The sequence below is a fragment of the Sphaerodactylus townsendi genome, linkage group LG07, assembly GCF_021028975.2.
Source record: "Sphaerodactylus townsendi isolate TG3544 linkage group LG07, MPM_Stown_v2.3, whole genome shotgun sequence".
Classification (NCBI taxonomy): domain Eukaryota; kingdom Metazoa; phylum Chordata; class Lepidosauria; order Squamata; family Sphaerodactylidae; genus Sphaerodactylus; species Sphaerodactylus townsendi.
This window is the reverse complement of record NC_059431.1, coordinates 46,337,828-46,356,540: the sequence shown is the minus strand read 5'-3', so window position 1 is coordinate 46,356,540 and position 18,713 is coordinate 46,337,828. Positions and strand designations below refer to the sequence as shown.

At 40.6% G+C, this 18,713-nt stretch overlaps 1 protein-coding gene across 3 annotated transcripts in view; it reads left to right on the top strand.

The window, feature by feature from the left end:
* Nucleotides 1–17,755, top strand: part of KIAA0825 (KIAA0825 ortholog) — a 251,024-nt gene extending 233,269 nt beyond the window's left edge. For 2 of the 3 annotated variants that reach the window (XM_048503735.1, XM_048503737.1), the window contains one exon: nucleotides 16,541–17,755. In XM_048503735.1, the coding sequence (XP_048359692.1) occupies nucleotides 16,541–16,664 (124 nt within the window). In that variant the 3' untranslated portion in view covers nucleotides 16,665–17,755. The remainder of the gene's footprint in view (nucleotides 1–16,540) is intronic. The other variant, XM_048503736.1, reaches the window with a different exon arrangement.
* Nucleotides 17,756–18,713: the final 958 nt, after the last annotated feature.

Genomic DNA, 18,713 nt, shown 5'->3' with positions numbered 1-18,713 from the left:
CCGGATTAGGGTCATTGTTGTTTGCATATACTGAAGTGGTTTTGCAAATGGGGAAAGTATGTGTTTGCAATGCAGGCCAGCGAAGCAGCAGGTGTTGAGGCACCCCTGCTCCACTGGTCAGGATCTGGGGTGGAGTGAGAGTCCAGAACCAGGGCTTTAGACAGGAGGGTGGGGTTGTGGAGGGTAGAGTTGTTGGGATGGGGGGGTGGGGGAATGGGGAGGCAGATGGGAGGTCCAGCGAGAGAGCGGCTTGGCATCACTTCTTTGCTGGGATGTTATTTGTTGGGATGGGGGGAGGGTGGCTGTCATGAGGGCAGCTTGGCAGGGCCATTTTGAGTGCAACCACACACCCTCAGCCAATGGGTGCACTTGCGCAGAGGGTTTGTCATTATGACATTAGAAAATTATATAGGGTAAGATGTGTTCACTAAGCACACTGAAAGGTAAAAACATGATGGCCCCATCTCCTGCCTAAGTGCAGTCATGTGTGGTCATGCAGAGGAACTGGCTACACATACACCTACTTCCTTGATTTGTGAAGTTGCTTTCCAAATATTGCTGATCAAAGGGTGAAAAGGTTTGCACAGCTGCTTCCTACACTCACAGTCCCTTCCAAAGAAGAGGTGAAATCTACCACTGGAGGTGGTTCAGGGCCATGCTGGCGGATTTGCTCTCCCTGAAGCACTTGTCCTGGTGGAGGAGGTATCGAACGTGGTGCAGAGTGCTGCGCCAGCGTTCCTGCGCCCCTGGCACCAGCATAGTGGGGGTGGTTCAGAGGTGTGGACAGGGGAAGAGCCAATGCTGGCCATTGCCTCTGCTATGCAGGCACCTGGGGCTTTGGACTTATACCACCATTTTGGTTGTGTAAGTCTATTAAGCCCAATGGGAACTTTCTGGCAGTGGGGAGACTGTTTTGTGTTTTGGGGGGGATGGTAGGGCCAAGTGGTTGCAGCACCATATCCAGGCGTCTGGCCCTTTGTATGGGGCTGTCAGTCCCCCCTTTGGATGATTAGGCAATCATGCAGGGAGAGGAGCAGCATATTCGCATCCACTTTCTCTTCCTGCAGTGACTGTATGATGCTGTTGTCTGCATTGGTTTGTATGGCAACACTTTTAAGTTCAGATGTCATCCCTACTGATATCAAGTTGTCTCCCTAGGGTTCTTCCAACAAGCCCACTGTAGTGCCCTAAGGAAGAACTCTGAAGTTACAGCTTGTGCTAGTTGATGGCCATTTTTTTCACCAGGACTTGCTGTTTTCATGGCAGTGATTTGGTAGCTTCAAAAATATCTACAATAATATCTGTGGGGCTTACCTTGCACAAGTGAGCTCAGATACTGGAGGTCATTTATTCTCTATTTAAAGGTGGAGATAGTATGAAGGGTTGCTGAACCTTTGCTGCGCTTGCCTTCTCTTTATGTCACTTGGCAGCTTTCTTTGCTTTGCTAGGAAAATGGAAAGACTGGTTAAAAAAAGTTGGGCTCATCATCTTTCTCTGAAAAGCGCTGTCATCTGAATTCCTACTAGTACAATTAAGTATTTTCTCTGAAACCATGATGGTCATGGTCTCCCTTTCCTTAATATGAAGTTCATAATAAATGGAAGATACTCAACAGTTGGATTCATGCATCTGATTTCCTTGTAGATGCTCCATATGATTATTGTCCCACATGTTCATACCTCCCCAGAACAATTTATGGCAACTTTAATCCTCAGGTGCCAGGTGACACAAGGCCCAAACCAGGGAGTCGTGAGACTCAGAAACAAATTCTTGACTCCACACCCAACCAACCAGTCAAAGGGGGGAAAGACAAACTGCATGGGACCAGAAAATAGTATGTGGACATAAACTCCCAAAACTGAATAAAAAATAATCATCAAATAATTATGGTAAACGTCTAATTGTTTAGAAATTAACTAAAAAGTGGGAACAGATTATTATTATTATATTAGGATTTAATGTTCCTCATTATTTTGAGAACAATTGTGGCTATTATTGGAAGTCAGACACTTACCCTGACAAACTTTGTTTTCATTAGCATAAACATATCGTGATTATACTGCTCAGAATTAAAATTAATATTTTAAAGAGTCTGCATAGGTTAGACATGATTTATTTCAAATAACTGACCAGAATTTTTTTTAAAAAATAGCATTTTAGTGTGCATCCAATAGGAATAACTTGAAAATATCCTTCCTTAAATGTAACATTTTAAACTCTCTAGTTAACATGTTTTTTCAAGATGAAATTATGTATAAGTACTTGCTGTTGGAATTAAAAAAAACTTCATTATAATACTTAACAGAATATTTACAATATTGTTGAGTTGCTCAGAAAAAAACTGAACAAAAGAAGACACTATTTGCCCTTTTCACAGAGGAATTGCCCTTCGTTGTAAATGTTTGGTGCCAGAATGCTTCAGTGACTGTTACTTGTAAGCATACACGCAAAATACGTTTTCTAAACTTGAAATGTAAACTGATTTTTTTAAAAAAAAGCTAACTGAAGGAAGGAAAAAATGAAAACGCAGCGTAGTCAGCAAAAACTTATCATATCTGGAAAAAATGTTATTACCGTACTCATCACCAAACATTTTTTCCCTCAGACAGACAAACAAACAAACTTGAAGTTTCGTTTGAATTGGTAGGAAAAGTAGATTTAATTTGACCTGTTTTAATTTGTATGACAAAGGGGTGGGCTCAAGTTTGTATAAATGCTGGATCTAATTAATATTTATAAAAATCCTAGGGACTTTTCTGTGGTGGTAATAATTCACCTTGGTGCTTTAAAGTTCATTATTTTTCTTGCTAGCCTTCTACTGTACCTTGAATAATATATGGTAATTACATTCCAGAATGTGTGACATTAATAATTTAATTATTTCTGTGTTTCTTAATTTTAAAATCTGCATGTTAACAGCTCAACCTTTATGATTAATGCTTTGAGGAACCCCTATATGGCTTGCCTGTTAGTGGTCTAATTTTGTGCAGGAATGCCTGGGATGGTATGTTGAACCGATTCACCACCCAGGTGGCTACATTTGGACTAAATGAACTGTGAAGGGTTTTGTCTCTGCCCATCACTGCCTTCCTTCATGGAGTCCCAACAGTAAGCAGCCATAGCTCCAACATGATTTGTCACAGGCCATCGATAGAAAATAAATTATTGCCATTCTCATTTGTCAATGGGCTTGTCTCCACTTCAGCTGGCATAATGACTGAAAACGCAAAGGCAACATTTAGAGCCTTCATGGAGGATCATTATGACTGAACACACTACACCGCTATGCATCTTGGCCAGTGAAAATCTGAGGAGGAAGCAAGTTAATTGGATGTTTATGCCAATTATTAGACTGTTATGCAGGAATACTATGGCACCTTCTAGGCCGTCAAGGCTGTTGTTTACTTGGATTTCTTTTTGTGTAGTGTAGCAAAATTATCGGTAGTTCCTGTTTTGTCAAAAGTTACCACTTGTATACATGCAAAACAAAAATAATGTATAGTATTTTAAGAATGGACTAAAGGAGTCTCAGCAAGACTAGAACTTTCAACAAGAAAGTAAAGATACCGGTATGTAGTTCTTGAGTCAGCCTAGGTAGTAATTAGCTGGATTCCTTCTAGTAGTAAAGGAAATCTCCTTTTCCTCCTTCTCTCTGTCCACTTTAATTAGGGTTAGGGGAGCTATATTAGCTCCAGTTGGAAAAGAAGTGTTGTCCTTTAACACTGTTTTTGTTGTTGGGATCCCTCTTTCTGCTTCTTCTAACCCAGGTCTCTGGTAGGGGCTTGCTTGCCTCCTCATCATCCCAGCATTGGAACTAATATGCACTTTGTTGTGCAGCTCCCTTCCCTCCCCCTTTTTGGGTGAGGGAACAAGAGTTAGGAGATACATTGCAGAAGAAATAACACAGAAGCCCCACCCTATTCTTCCTCCATTTTCTCCACACATTCCTTTCCTTATCTCATGCAACAGGAAAATATTATCCACCTTTTAAGTAGTTCCTATGCCTGTTACCTGGCCAGTTATGGCAGCAAATGAAGGAACTTCAATCATACAAGCAACCTCTGAGTGGTCACCCCAATCCCCCAGCCAGCCTCATCAGGGTTAGCATATCTCTAAACTTACATTTAGGAGGAGGTGTTACACTGGAAATTCTCAAATGTCAGGAGAGATAGCACATGTCAGTCTGGTTATCTTGTAGAGGCATTATTTCAAGAGATACAGTGGAACCTCGGTTTTCATTGGTAATCCATCCGAAAAGAATCGATGAATACCAAAACCGTTGAAAACCGAGGCAAACTTTTCCATAGGAATCAATGTAAATCCAATTAATCTGTTCTAGGCCCTCCAAAAAACATACCAAAAACACATTTTGGGTGAATAAACATAGTGTTTAATGCTAAAATCAGTAACAAACAATAATACTAGGACCAGCTTCAGAGCCAATGGACCAGTGTCACACCAGAAAGCTGTCCAAAGAGGTCTGTTTCTGACGCTTCTTTAAGATTTGTCTGAAATGGGGCAAGACATTGTCATTAAACAAGTTGCAGACACGGCCTGCAACAGCTTTGTCCGGGTGATTTTTCTCCACAAATCCCTGCACCTTATTGCAAATCGATGAAAACCAAGGCAAATTGATGAAAACTGAGACCAATTTTTCACTGAAAAAATCGATGAAAACTGAAACCAATGAAAACCGAAGGCAATGAAAACCGAGGTACCACTGTATAAGGCAAAGTAAAGAAACTGAGTTTGAAAGTTCCTGTGTCTGCTAAACAGTATAAGCCCTTTCACAAGAAAATCAAGAAGCAAAAAGACAGGAAATCTGCTTCCCCATGCCACACTAATACTTCTAATAATTCTACGCAGGAGCAGAGGAATTCTCAGCATAGGGAACATTCTGTGCTTGAATTGGAGGAGTCTTTGGTTTCTCAAGCCCCTTTCTTTGAACCAACTCCTAATGAAAAGGGACCTTCCTAGAACACCTAGCTGCAGAAGCAGGAAGTTTAGCCCTCTTTTAGGACTTTTTTTCAATGTTGCTCATAATGCCAAAGTGCACCCTCCGAAGCAGCCATTTTTTAATAGGAGAACTGATCTCTTGACATTTGGAAAGCAGTTGTAATTCTTAATGATCTCTATCCCCCACCTGGAGGTTGAGAACCCAATTCCCCTGAAGGAGATGAGGTTTTTTGGAGAGTGCATTATGCCATTCTTCGGTCCCTCTGTTCTTCAAACCAGCCAATGTACTTTTACCTGTCCTTCCATCTGAAACTTCCTCCTGGCATCCTCAGCTTAGGAAAAGTGAGGCCCAGTTGTGTGGTGCCAGCCATTGGACCAGGACCCCTTGCATGGAAGAGAATCCTCAAAACTTGTGAGATGGCAGTTCACCTTCCTCCGTATCTTCATCCTCACACTATTTCATCTTTCCTTCCCTATATTCTCTCCCATTTCCCTGCCTCATTCCTTCCTTCTCAGCCATCCATCAGCCTAACTTTTATCTGCCTCCCATCTTCAGCTATATTTATTATTTTTGTTATTTACTTATTTCATTTATACTTCACCTTTCTCCACTGTGGGAAACAAAGCAGCTTACATTATTCTTTCTTCCTTTTTATCTTTACAACAACCCATGATGTAGGTTAGGTTGAAACTGTGTTACTGGTCCATAATCACCCAGTGAGCTTCCACAGCAAGATGTGGATTTGAACCTGGGTCTCCCAGACCCTACTCTGATGCTCGAACTGCTACACCACAGTAGCTTTCATACAGTGGCTGCTGTTGAAAAGCAGCAAACAGCTAGACCTAGCTGAGTCATGGAAGTCAGGTGCTATCAAGTCATCCAGAAGTTATTTCCAGTCCTTGGTTTTCCAACCTCCAGATTTTGCAAAATTTCACCAATATCCAGATTTAAGTATCCTGAGATTTGGCCATATTCACTATTAGTATATAGACATTTTACACTGTCATAAGTTCATTAGGCTCTTCTTGACTGTGTTTAAAGTAATTGTAGCGTATTGGAATCATTAGGTAATTGTAGACTCCTTAAAGTAATTAAATAAAATTTAAGATTGCTTTTCCATTTTTATGCATTGGTTAGCATCTTAATGTACCTTTATTTCTAGTATTAAGAGAGCCAGTTTAGGTTAGTATACATATTATTAAAAATTCTTAGTTTAATTGTAGTTTCAAAGGTGAAACCTTTTCTTTAGCTATTTTAGTCAGACTGTGTTTTTTTAAAATAATCTTCATTTATGATATTTCAAGATATTATTTCCTGATTTGTATTGTTTGGTCCTTTGAGGTAAAATGACAGCATAAGTGTCTTGCACAAAATCCAGCATCATCATTCTTTTTCACTGCCTATCAAGCTGTTTTTGCTTAACCAAGCATTTACTTATCAGTTCCTAATGGTCAGGTCTTACAAGGTTACTACACCTGAGAGAAAAATATGTAAGATAGGCTTTCTAATTAATCACAAGGAGGGTTCAAGAAGGTCTGGTTATTTCTATGTGTAGAAAAAAATTAGGTAATATTAGCCCAGGATTCTTGAAGCACCATGGGTCTCTCATGTATTGTGATACAGTGAATAAATTACTCTTTTCCTCATTGGTCAGCAGTAACTTAACGTTACACATTAAGATATACACAGCTTGGATCTAGCCTCCCCATATATATAAGTGAATAAATATCATTATTTGTATGAAGTGAAGCACTTATTATTCCATTGCTTTCTTGCAGTGAAGATACAAGAGTATATATAATGGTCTGCTATTGTTTTCATTTTGCATTACATATACAGCATATGGGAGTACCATAATCTTTTAAGTGCTTAGGGCCTTTAAAGGTCTTTATCCAGCCTACTAAAGCCCATGAAGCCCTGTTCAGAATTGGACAACACTTCTGCCGGAACCTAGAAGAACCCTCAACTCTCACATAACTGTGTTTCATTTGATACAGGATGGGGACCTCCAACCCAACCTGTGTGCACTGAAATTTGTGGTCTTAACTGATCCCTTTTCTTATAAAATGGAACAGTCTGTTAATTCCATTGAGTCATCACAAACACTGTCTTGGTTGTTGCTGCCACAGTTTTCTGGTGGTTTTAAAATCCCTTATTTCCTTCTGGCATGGTGTGATAATTCCAGTGATGTGGACATGTATATCAATAAATATTCCATAGACAACCTTTTTCACACTGAGCCCCAAAGGGTTCGTTTGTGGATTCCGTTGCCACTGGGACTCGTCTGTTATCTCTTATTTCTCTGGATAATTAACTATTCATTCTTTCAGTATCGAAAAAATGCCTGTAATGACCATTTTTGCACAGTAGCCAGGCCTAAGCACTGGAAGTTCATGGGAGCACCAGGTACCTTGGACAGATTATTACTGAAGGACAGTAGAGCAAGGCTTTGGGCTGGCTCAGCCAATCATTTTAAGTCGCACTGCTTCTGCCTTGATGTTTGTGGGAACTGAAGAGCATCTCTGTAGCAATTGAGTCTGCTGAGTTGGAAAGAATGCTACACAGGAAGCACTCCTAAACAAGCCTACTCACAGGTGGGACTTACTCTTAGCAAAGTGTCCTTAGGATTGCAACCAGAGAGGATGGCAGAGGGAGAGAAATTTTATGCAACACAGATTCAGGACAGGTTAGATGGATTTTCATATTTTTAAACACATTTAAAATTTGCTGAAAGCATCTATTATCAGTTATAGAAATTTAATTTAAAGATATCTTTAATTAAAATGTTTCCTTTTAATAGTTCTTAAGTCTTTTGATGCACAGACTATGTAATTATAGTATTTAAAATGATTGGATAAATGCTGACTTTATAATTTACCTTTCCTGAAATGCTGTTTTCATGTAGGTTATTTTTATCTCGGAGGCAGAATTTCATTTTGTGTGACTTCACCTTCCTCCTCCAACCCCAAAATGCTTTATCTGTGGAAGGTATTCAAATATGTATGATACTCCCACTGTTGAATAATATTGTAATAGTACCGTAAAAATCAACCAAAGAAAAGGAAATTTGTTTTTATTTCAGGTGAAACTAAATTGTTCATTTGTTGTCCAAAAGTAAATTACAGACTAGCATTTGACTAAAAATGTGGGCTGGGTCTTTTCTGTGAGGAAATTACCTGAAAAATTACTGTGTGAGGTACACTAGGCACTGTATTATCAGAAGTCTGCCTCACTGCCACAATATAAAGAGAAAATTCCAAGAAACTTTGAGAAAATAAGGAGGTTATAGAAAAAGCAATTAAAAGAGAATAGCTTTTTAAAAAGCTCTACAATAGACTGTTATTTCCCAAACCATTCATGAAGTCAAATAAGTAATGCCTGAATTCTCAAACCCATAGAATATTCTAAGTAAAAGCTAGCATGTACAGAATGCTATTCTTTTTCAGGATTTTTTAAAAATCACTTTTCAAGCCTTAGTTGTTCTCATAATAAGGAAATGTATACTACCGTGTTTCCCCGAAAATAAGACAGTGTCTTATATTAATTTTTGCTCCCAAAGATGCGCTATGTCTTATTTTCAGGGGATGTCTTATTTTTCTGTGTTCTGTTCTTTGGGCATGCTTCCAAACAAAAACTTTGCTACGTCTTACTTTCGGAGGATGCCTATATTTCGCACTTCAGCAAAACCTCTACTATGTCTTATTTTCTGGGGATGTCTTATATTCGGGGAAACAGGGTACTAAAAGACCACATGGCAGAAAATTTTGTTAAGTACAGTTGTGTTTTAATTTAGAAACAAAACTCATGGTAAAAGAAAAATGTTAAAGGGCACATCTTGTTTCTTTCCAAAGCTAATAAAGATATGGGGGCTGATTTTTATCAGCACAGCCAGATAGGGGCAGAATGGTACTCACACAACACATACCATTTGCTCCTCTCTGAATTTGTGGCCTGAGCAACAACTGCCTTTAAAAATATTGGAAAGTTCATATCACCATTTCACTGATTTTGGCTGCTGTATGGCTCAAAACTAGCAAAAAATGGACAAGCTTAGATTCTGTTATGTACTTGACAACGTGAAGTGACTGTCACTACGCTCATTTCTTTGCAGTACTTACTGGAGATAGGGGAGGGGCAATCAGAAAAGACCTGGTTCAGGCAGTGAAAGCCTTAGCTAACATTCCTATGCATGAGTAGTGCGTCTAATGTAATTCTCATAGATGCTCCGTACATTATTGCAGTGTTTGAGGGTTACAAACCTCTAAGGAAATCGTAGATTTTTTAAAAGAAAAAAAAGATTATACCCTGCCTTTTTACTCTTGTCACGGCCACCAAGGGAGCTATCAGGATAAAAAAATACAAAATAAAAATTCATCTTAAAAACCATTAGAAACCATTCAAAGCAGACAAAAACACATAATCAGAGGTGTTCCTCCCATTGGGCAAAGTGGGCAGTTGCGCCCCTTGTGGGGGGTGCAAAAACTGCAGGTTGGTTTGTGGGTTTTTTTGTATTTTCAGTGTTTTTCCGTTTTTGGCCTGCAGAGGGCACAGTTTTTAGGCTAGCAGCACCAAAATTTCAGGGGATTTTCAGGAGACTCTCCTGATGATATCATCCAGGTTTGGTGAGGTTTGGTTTAGGGAGTGCCCCCATCCCCCATTCTTTCCAATGGGAGCTAATAGGAGATGGGGCTACACCTTTGAGGGTCCATAACTTTGGACCCCCTGAACCAAACTTCACCAAACCTGGGTGGTATCATCAGTAGGGTCTCACGAAAATACTCTAAAATATTGATGCTGCTATCTTAATAATTGCACCCCTGACATCAGGCAACCCCTAAATTTCCCCAGATTTTCCTTTTAAATCCACCCCCTTCCTGCCAATGCTTGTTTTCTTTCTTTCTTTTATTCTCTCAATGCCTTATAAAGGTTATTATTATTATTAAATCCACCCCCTTTGGCATGGATTTAAAGGGAGAATCTGAGGTCCCCAGTTTAAACATTGAAAGTGATGCTGTTTCAGGGTGGGGGATAATCCACCCCAAAACAGCATCACTTTCAATGTTGTTTAAACTGGGGACCCCAGATTCCCCCTTTAAGGTGGATTTAAAAGGAGAATCTGGGCTCCCTAGTTTAAACACCACTGAAAATAATGCTGTTTGGGGGTGGATTCCAGTTTAAATAACACTGAAACTGATGCTGTTTCCCCCAACTGGGGGAACTGGATACAACACCATAAAATGTTTTCATAGCAGCAATAAAACATTTTGAAAGCATTTTGAAAATGTTTTCAAAAATATTTCTGCTGTGTGGCATGGCCCATTGCTGTGTTCAGATTTGTGAGTTGAGGCATGTTCTATAATGTGATGGTGACTTTGAAACGACCTGGTGGAAAAATAATGGTTTGGTCACGGTGGGAGAGGGTGGCCGCCCATGGGGGGGGCATCAAACTCAGGTTTTGCCCAGGCCTCCAGTTTGCCTAGGTACACCACTGCACATAATTCATATAATTAAAACTAATGAATATAAAATTTACAGCCCAATCCAGGGGGGGGGGGTTTGAATCTCACTCTCAGGCCAGTGCAATCCTGTGCTGGCATGTGTGCCCACCCCGCTGAGCAAGAGGCAAATGTGCCACAGGTGTGTGTGTGTGTTACGTACCTGGGTGGCTGGGTACCGTGCAGCTCTATGGTGGCTGACCCAGCAGCCACTTCACATCCCTAGACCCACTGGCGCAAAATACACACACAGAGAGACACACACACAATATAATTACCAACAGGAATGGAATGAGGGATCATCAAGAGCAGGGGTAGGGAACCTTTAACACTCAAAGAGCCATTTGGACCCGTTTTCCATGGAAAAAGAAAACACTTGGAGCCGCAAATAATTTTTGACATTTAAAATAAAGATTACACTGTATATATTGGGCTTTTTAACCTTTTACTCCGCTCATTCTGAGAAGCGCATGGATGCGTTCGCCCTGCTGCCTGGAGGGCAGGCAAGGATGGGGCCAGCGGCTCAGCCTTGCCGGCCGCCGGGAAAGCGCCCGCCCTGCTCCAACGGGGCAGGTGAGAGGGGAAGCCTGCGGTGCAGCCCAACCGGCTGCGGGCAGTTGGTATGCCCGCCCTGCTGCCTGCAGGGCGGGTAAGGATGGGGCCAGCGGCTTGGCTCATGGAGCCGCAGTGCAAGGGCAGAAGAGCCGCATGCGGCTCTCGGGCCGCAGGTTCCCTACCCCTGATCAAGAGAATGCCAAACAAAACAAAGAAATGTTGCCCTCCTGGCAAAAGATGGTGGTAACAAGGGGACAGATGAGTCTCTCTGGGGAGAAAGTTCCAGAGTTTCAGTGCCATGACAGAAAAGGCCCTGTCCTGAATTGCCACCTGCTTAATCTCAGGAGACAGGAGCACCCAGTGCAGGGCCTTGGCAGTTGACTGTAGTGGTCTGGTAGGTTCATGAGGAAATAGACTGAATTTGGATTGGATGCAAAACTTGAGGCTAGGATCTAAAAGGTATTATTAAGTGGGTATTTTTGCCAGACATTCAAAATAATTTGGTAAATATTGGATCTTTGTAGCATCTCTCATGCAGACTTTTACGTAATATTTGATTAACGTAGTAGTGAAGGCACATTAATACAAAGTACAAAATGGAGATGCTGAGACTGATATAAGCTGCTTTGGTGTACCATTGGGAAGGTGGGAGGGCATTTATGAAGGAAATAAATAAATGGTTATGTATTTCTGTAATTGTCTCCCTCATTTGAATTTTGAACTTAATTTAGTAAGATCTGAAGACAATAGAGATGTCTCAAATCCTTAAAATATGGTGAGCACCTAATCAAGGTCCATGGCATCCTCATTCATACATCAGTTCAAACTTGGCCAAAGGAAGAACAATGTTGTAGAATCTCCTGCCTGAGCTAGTTCTCCTCCAACATCTTGCTAGGCAAATTTGATAATCTGATAGATGTGCAGCTGCAGAGAGACTAGATAGATCAACATGGTATTGTTTCTTTTTTGTTCTTCACATGATTGTGTAGTTATACATCCTACCCTACTATAGGCACTTGGTTCTTTGCAACAGGGTCAGTATGTCCATGGGAAGACATGCTTCTAACTATAGCTTGTGCATAGAGTGCTGAAATCACTTGGGAACAGGAGAGGAGTCTTTATCTGCAAGGCTTCTGAAAGGTTTGGTATTGTATTGTGTGCATATGTGTTCACATTTGAGATTGCACAGAGGATCACTTAGTGAAGCAAATATATTTAGACAGTACAGGTAAAATGCAACTCAGTTTAACCTTCCTTAGCATGTTCTGTAGTATTTATTAGATTGTACTTCCATACCCAGTCCTCATTGCTGTTTAGACATTGGTATTCTACATAGAATATGATTCTACCAAAATTACATGCACATTTTAGTTCTGTTAAATTCTATTAATTTCAGTGGAAAAGGTAAGCACAATTCTGATGAAATAAGCAGGACTTTAAAAAACTTGGGCTAGATTATGCCTATCGTTTGTAGCAAAATTAATTATAGCAATTGCAATGGATATAAAGTTGTCTCTACTAAATTTTCATAGTGCTTTCCCAACATGATGGTCATAAACAAAATATTCAATAAGGACATTATGATTTGGTCCAAGCATCTCTACTACCCATTTGGACAACAGATTTAATTTAATTGAATCTTCTAAAATTCTAATTCCATCCTAAATGAACTATGTGCCAGTTATGCATTTAAAAGACTTCTGTGAAAGCCCCATTGTTGTTAATTTGAAATAACACAGGTTTAAAGTTCACTGTTCAGCTGATGAAGCCAGTATTTTAAAAGAAATTCATTCACATTACTTGAACTGGTACATTGTTGAATTTATGCCAATTGTTACTGCCAAAATAATTGTTATGCATTTTGAATATGCTAATAAAAGCATGTTCCATTCTGGACATCTCTTGAGTTGTCAGTGTTGAGTCCTGTCTTCCTTTAAACACAGAGACACTTTTTAATTAATTTTGGAACAGTAATTATAATGTGTTGCCTTGATGCCTGCTGTTTGCTATGTTTTTGGTTACATTACACATAATAATGCAGCCGTTTCTAAATAGCAACCTAGGTTCTCTTGAAAGACTTTCAGTGTTCCATGGATGGATAGCAAGTGCTGTCAAGCCTCAGCTGACATGGTAGCAACTCATGAGGTTTTCAGAGCTATAGATGTTCAGAAGTGGTTGGTTTGCCATTTCTGGCTTTGCATTGTTGCAACCAGGGTTTCCTTGTTGGTCTCCCATCCAAAGACTAACCAGGGTTGATCCTTCTTAGTTTCTGAGATCTGACAAGATCAAGCTAGCTTAGGGCATCCAGGTCAGGGCTGGATGTGTTCCTTGGCAAATCAGAGCTACATGCACAGTGGTAATGGGGAAGACAGTTGCCATTTACATTTGGCTACTGATCAGGGCATGACCTCAGTTTTCATATGCCATTATGTGCAAGAAAGGAGGCAGAAAAATATACCACCTACTAACTGTATAGGTACAAAATACATATTATCCCTTGTCCCTTTCTTTTTGGAGCAAATATATATAGATTTCTGGTGTTGAATAGTACTGGAGATAGATATGCAAAGGCTGTTCTGTTTGACAGATGCCTGGATTTCCCAATCTCAGGTACTGAATGAGCTGATGAACATGTGTGACATGGCTCATTTTAGCGTCAGTCAGAAGGAACCGCTTCAGCAAGTAAAAATCCGGAGTGCAAAATCAGATGCCAGAGATGGAAGTTTGGACCAGTTTCTTGGACATTTGCCATTTACATCAATGGAGCCAAGATTCTACCTCACGATGTCATTGTTGGGAGGGATGCAGTTTTATGACTGAATATAAATTATATGAATCTAGATTGGCCTGTGTTTGTTAATTTCATGTGACAACTACTTGCCTTACATATCTTCCATGTAAACAAGGGTTGCAGGATGTCTCTAAATTTAAAAGTTATTCTTCATTCAGAATGTCATAATCCCATTAGATTAAATGAGGGACAAAAATGTGCAATTTGTTATTAAAATCAGGGTGCTGTAGTGCTTTGAGCATTAGACCAAGGAGATATTTATTTAAAATATTTATTCATTGCCTTACCACATTAAAGAATTCAATGTGACTGACAATGTAGATAAAATACATAAAGATACAGAATTAAAAATCACTACATAGGACTTTGAGTCAATTAATAAAATGCAGTCCTATCACAACCATTTTCCACTTTCTCCTAAAATGAGGAGGCTGGGGAAAACTCCTTGGAGAGGTGGTTCCATAATCTGGTTCAAATCATCACTCAGCCAGGAAGTTCACTGCATCATCTTGAACCAAACAAACACTTAGCTTCACTAGACTGTGGCAAGGACAAAAAGGGGTGAACTTGGGAAGTTAAAGGTCAGTTAATCTAACATCTGTTCCAGGTAAATGGATGAGATAGCATTATTGAAAATGGAAAGATTAAGTGTAAAGGAGACAAGCCCTACTGAAGAAGAATCAGCATCATTTCTGCAAAGAACTGTCCTGCCTCATAAACTTTTTGCAATTCTTTGAAAATATTCTCAAGCATATGGATAGGATGAATTCAAAAAACATTATGTATCTGGGCTTCCTATAAGGTTTTGATAAAATCTCCCATTAAAGGCTTTTACGTAAACTTAGAAACCGTGACATAAGACAGATTAGTAACTGGTTAAGAAATAGGAAGCAGAGTGTCGAAGTAATCCATTTTCATAATGGACTGAAGCAAGTGGCAGGATTCTCTGGGGAATTGTGTTTGGAGTGGAAATGCTGCAATTCATAAATAATCCGGAGTCATGACAGCAATGAGTTTGCCAAATTAGCAGATGGCTCCAAATTATTCAGGATGGGAAAGACCAAAGCAAATTGTGAGGAGTTCCAAAAGGATCTTGCCAAACTGGGTGAATGGATAGCAAAATAGCTTCAGTATAAGTAAATGTGCAGAGATTTACCTGTGACAGGAAGTCCTGACTAATATATACACTTAATGGGGTTGGAGCTAGCAATGACTAACAAAAAAACAGAGATTATACTAGTAGTTTATAAAAACACTGATTCAGTGTGTGGCATTGGTGAAGAGTGCCAATTTCATGTTGATCAGGAAAGCAATTGAAAATAAAACAAGTATTATAATATCTGTGTATCATTCTGTGCTTCAGATGAATAATTGAATTCTGTTTATAATTTTGGTTACTCTACATAAATAGGATAGTGTAGAGACAGAAAAAATACAAATGAAGGCAACCAACATGGCCAAGGGGTTGGAAAATCTTCATTATGTAGAGTTTTAGACTTTGGGGATCAAACAAAAGACAACTGGATGGGACACAACAGAAGTTCATAAAATTATGTACTATGTGGAGAAAACGATACAGTGAACTTTCTCTGTCATAAAAATGATCATTTCATCTTTCCTTTAAATAAGGAGCTCAGAGCAGCATATGTGGTTTCCTGCATCAGTTTTATCCTTACAACTAACTTTGAAGTAAGTTAGGGAGAGAGTGAGTGACTGACACAAGATGAACCATTTGAACCCTGTTTTAAGCTGTTTTAAGACCTATGGCATGTTTCAGACAAAGATGAAAAATATGTTTGTGTGTTTGTGGTGAAGTGGGCTGCTTCTTCTTTTGAAAAAATAATCCCGAAAAGCTCGCCCAGCTGGAAGAAGAGCTGGATTTACATCCCCCCTTTCTCTCCTGTAAGGAGACTCAAAGGGGCTTACAAACTCTTTTCCCTTCCCCCCTCACAACAAACATCAAAGATTATATTTACCAGTCTTGTAGTGGATGTCCAGGAAGCAGAGACCTAATAGCTAGGCTCTGGATGATCAGCACTGTTGGAACAACATTATCAAGCACCATGATGGTGTGATAATATTGAACACCTGACTGGGGTCTGGGGTGGGCTTTTATAGGGAAAAATGTCTTGGGGCAAAGGAAATCCTTGAACAATGGATTTTTCGGCTGTTCCAAGATGAGGTAATGGTCTTGAGTGTCAGACCATTTGACTTGATGGCTGACCCATTATCTTGATGGGTTTTGCCAGCTGTTGGACAAAACAGGTAACGACCCTTAATGGGTGTTACAACATAAATGGTCACAGCAGGATGAGTCAGAGGGAGACTCTTGAGTAGATTAAGAAAGGTAGACAAAAGAACTGGTCTCACCCAGGTGTGCTATTGTCCATATTCAAATGTTGTTTCCTGCATATGAGCCAGGCATAATGGGGGGGTGTCCTTAGGCATTCTTGCCCACAAGTTCAGACACAGTCCCAAGATGGAGTTTCTGAATCCAAACAAACTCTTTTCAGGGCACTGTTCTGCCAGGTCTGTCAGGGCAGCATTCTGGGAGAAAGACCATTCTCTTTCCCTCTGCACTGCTATAGGTCAGGTTGGCTACAAGTGCCAGGCTTATTCACTCTCCCAAGTCATTCAGAAGCAAGGTTTAAGATCACCAGAATCAGTTCATTCTTACTTTGCTTGCTTTATGTGTAATAACTAACTGATTTGAAGAAATAAGATTTTTTTTCTACATTTCAGATGGGAGATGAAAGAGGGCGAGACCCTGGAAGAAGAAGAAAAAGTTATGCTGCAACATTTGAAAAACCTTTGTCTCATTCCAGCCTCTCCTTCCTCAGAAGATGAAGTAGAAGACAGAGCTTGACAAAAGTTCTTTCATTAAATACATCAGTTCTTCAAAGAATCTGTCTATAATTTGTACAAGTTTTTCTTTACGTGTTTTTAAGCAACTGTTCGGCCATTGCATTTTACCTTTTATTTTATTTATTGCTGTTTAACTATTTTTGTAAATGATGTAAGAAAATTTAAATTATTTTTAAAATCTTAAAATGATGGTAAAATAAAATTTTAAAATAATATGATTAGATTATCACAGTGAGCAGATTACATTACTCTGTGCTCATTTTTTCTCCTCTGTGAGGTTGATTAGGGAGAAAGTATGTGACTGACCTCAAATCATACAATGAGTGTCCAAGCAAGATGGAGATTTGTACTTGGGTCTCTTAGATCCTTCTCTGAAGCTGCAATTGTTATACCATACTGGTTCTCATGGATGGCTACTGTTGAAGAGTAGCAAGCCATCAGAACTAATTGAATCATGTTAGTCAAGTGATAACAAGTCACAAAGTAGTTGCTGTAAGGTCTGGCTCCAATTAGTTTTCCTTGAAAAGCCAAAACATCCCTGAAAAGGGCCTACCCCCTTCCTCTGCGTTTTACTCACAGAACTGAAGCTTTGGAATGTGTGGTTGCCTTGCAGTAGCCACAGACAGAATCAATTTGTTAAATCTACGGGCCCAGAGTTTCTCCTTGGTATCTGCCATAATGGCAGATGAACCTGGAATCTCTCCTGATATCTACTACGGCTGTACTCAGAGCAGCTCTTGGCATCCACAGAGGTGGCTGCTGGGTATGGCTTCCTGCTGTGACTGCTACCAGCTCTTTTGGTAAGTGTGTTGGGGGGAATATAACCCCCCCAATGTATATTTTTTAGCTTTTCAGATTGTTATGCAAACCTGGGAAGTCTCCATTGTTTGCAGAAAAATTTGTTCCGCATCAGTATGGTCCTTATCTGCAAACAGAGGCATATAGGGGGAAATGGCACCCGGAGACAAATTGTCTCTGAGCACCCCCACCCCCCACGCCGGCTGTTGCCCGGCTGCCGTCCCCCACTGTCCCCCCCACTGCTGCCCCCTTGCTCCCGGCTCCCAGCCGTCAGCCAGCAGTCACTTCTGCCCTCCCCCCAGGGAGGCCAGAACCAAGTGCTGTCCCTCGGCCTCTGAGAGCTACTTTTATAAGCACTGAGGCCGGGGGGTGGGGCTCAGGGGGTGTGGCCATGCTTCCCCTATCCCCTGCCCCCCAGCCTTAGTGCTTATAAAAGCAGCTCTTGGAGGCTGAGGGATGGCAGTTGCTTCTGGCCTCCCGGCAGGGAGCCAGGAGCAAGAGAGGTGGCAGTGGGGGGGAGGCAACAGCCAGGTGCCCTCGACCCTGCCCATGTCAATGACAACATGGGCAGGGTCGAGGGTGCCCAAAAATGACAAGGCAGCAGGACGTGCTGCTGCCTTGCCGTCTTCCTGCCATCTTTGCGCCCCCATGTGACCAGATTAGTGGCACCCGGGGACAGAGGGTATCCCTTGTCCCTAGGCAAATATGCCACTGTCTGTAAATTTAGGTATCCACAGATGGAGGCCACACAGGGCTCTTAGATATTTAGACAATGATTTTTACTTTACCTTCACCATTGACCTCGACCTTATTTTTATCTCACAACATTGTTTATCCTTGTAGCAAGTACACCCTTGTTTTGTGAAGTGCCCCTTCTCTGGAGTTCCCATCGTGAGATAGTCTCTCCATGTACGTTATAAGTGTGTCTGAAACAAGGCTAGAGGTAATATGCCACATAATCTATCATATCAGCTATGGGTGTCTTGGCTGTGTCTTACATAGTACTTAGGAGAGCTGTGATTGGCTGTATATTAATAACATCCTAAGCTGTGCAGGATATATTTTATGGATTTATTTAAGCATTTTTACCCTACTTTTCTCCTCTTTGAGAGCTCAGCATATAAAGAAGGACACATTTTTAAACAAACAAGCAGGGAAAATCCACAACACAATTCCAACATTCTAGCCTCACTTAGCCAGAGCCACAGGCTATGAACCATGAGGCAACAGTCAAAAGCCAAGGGCCCCTTGA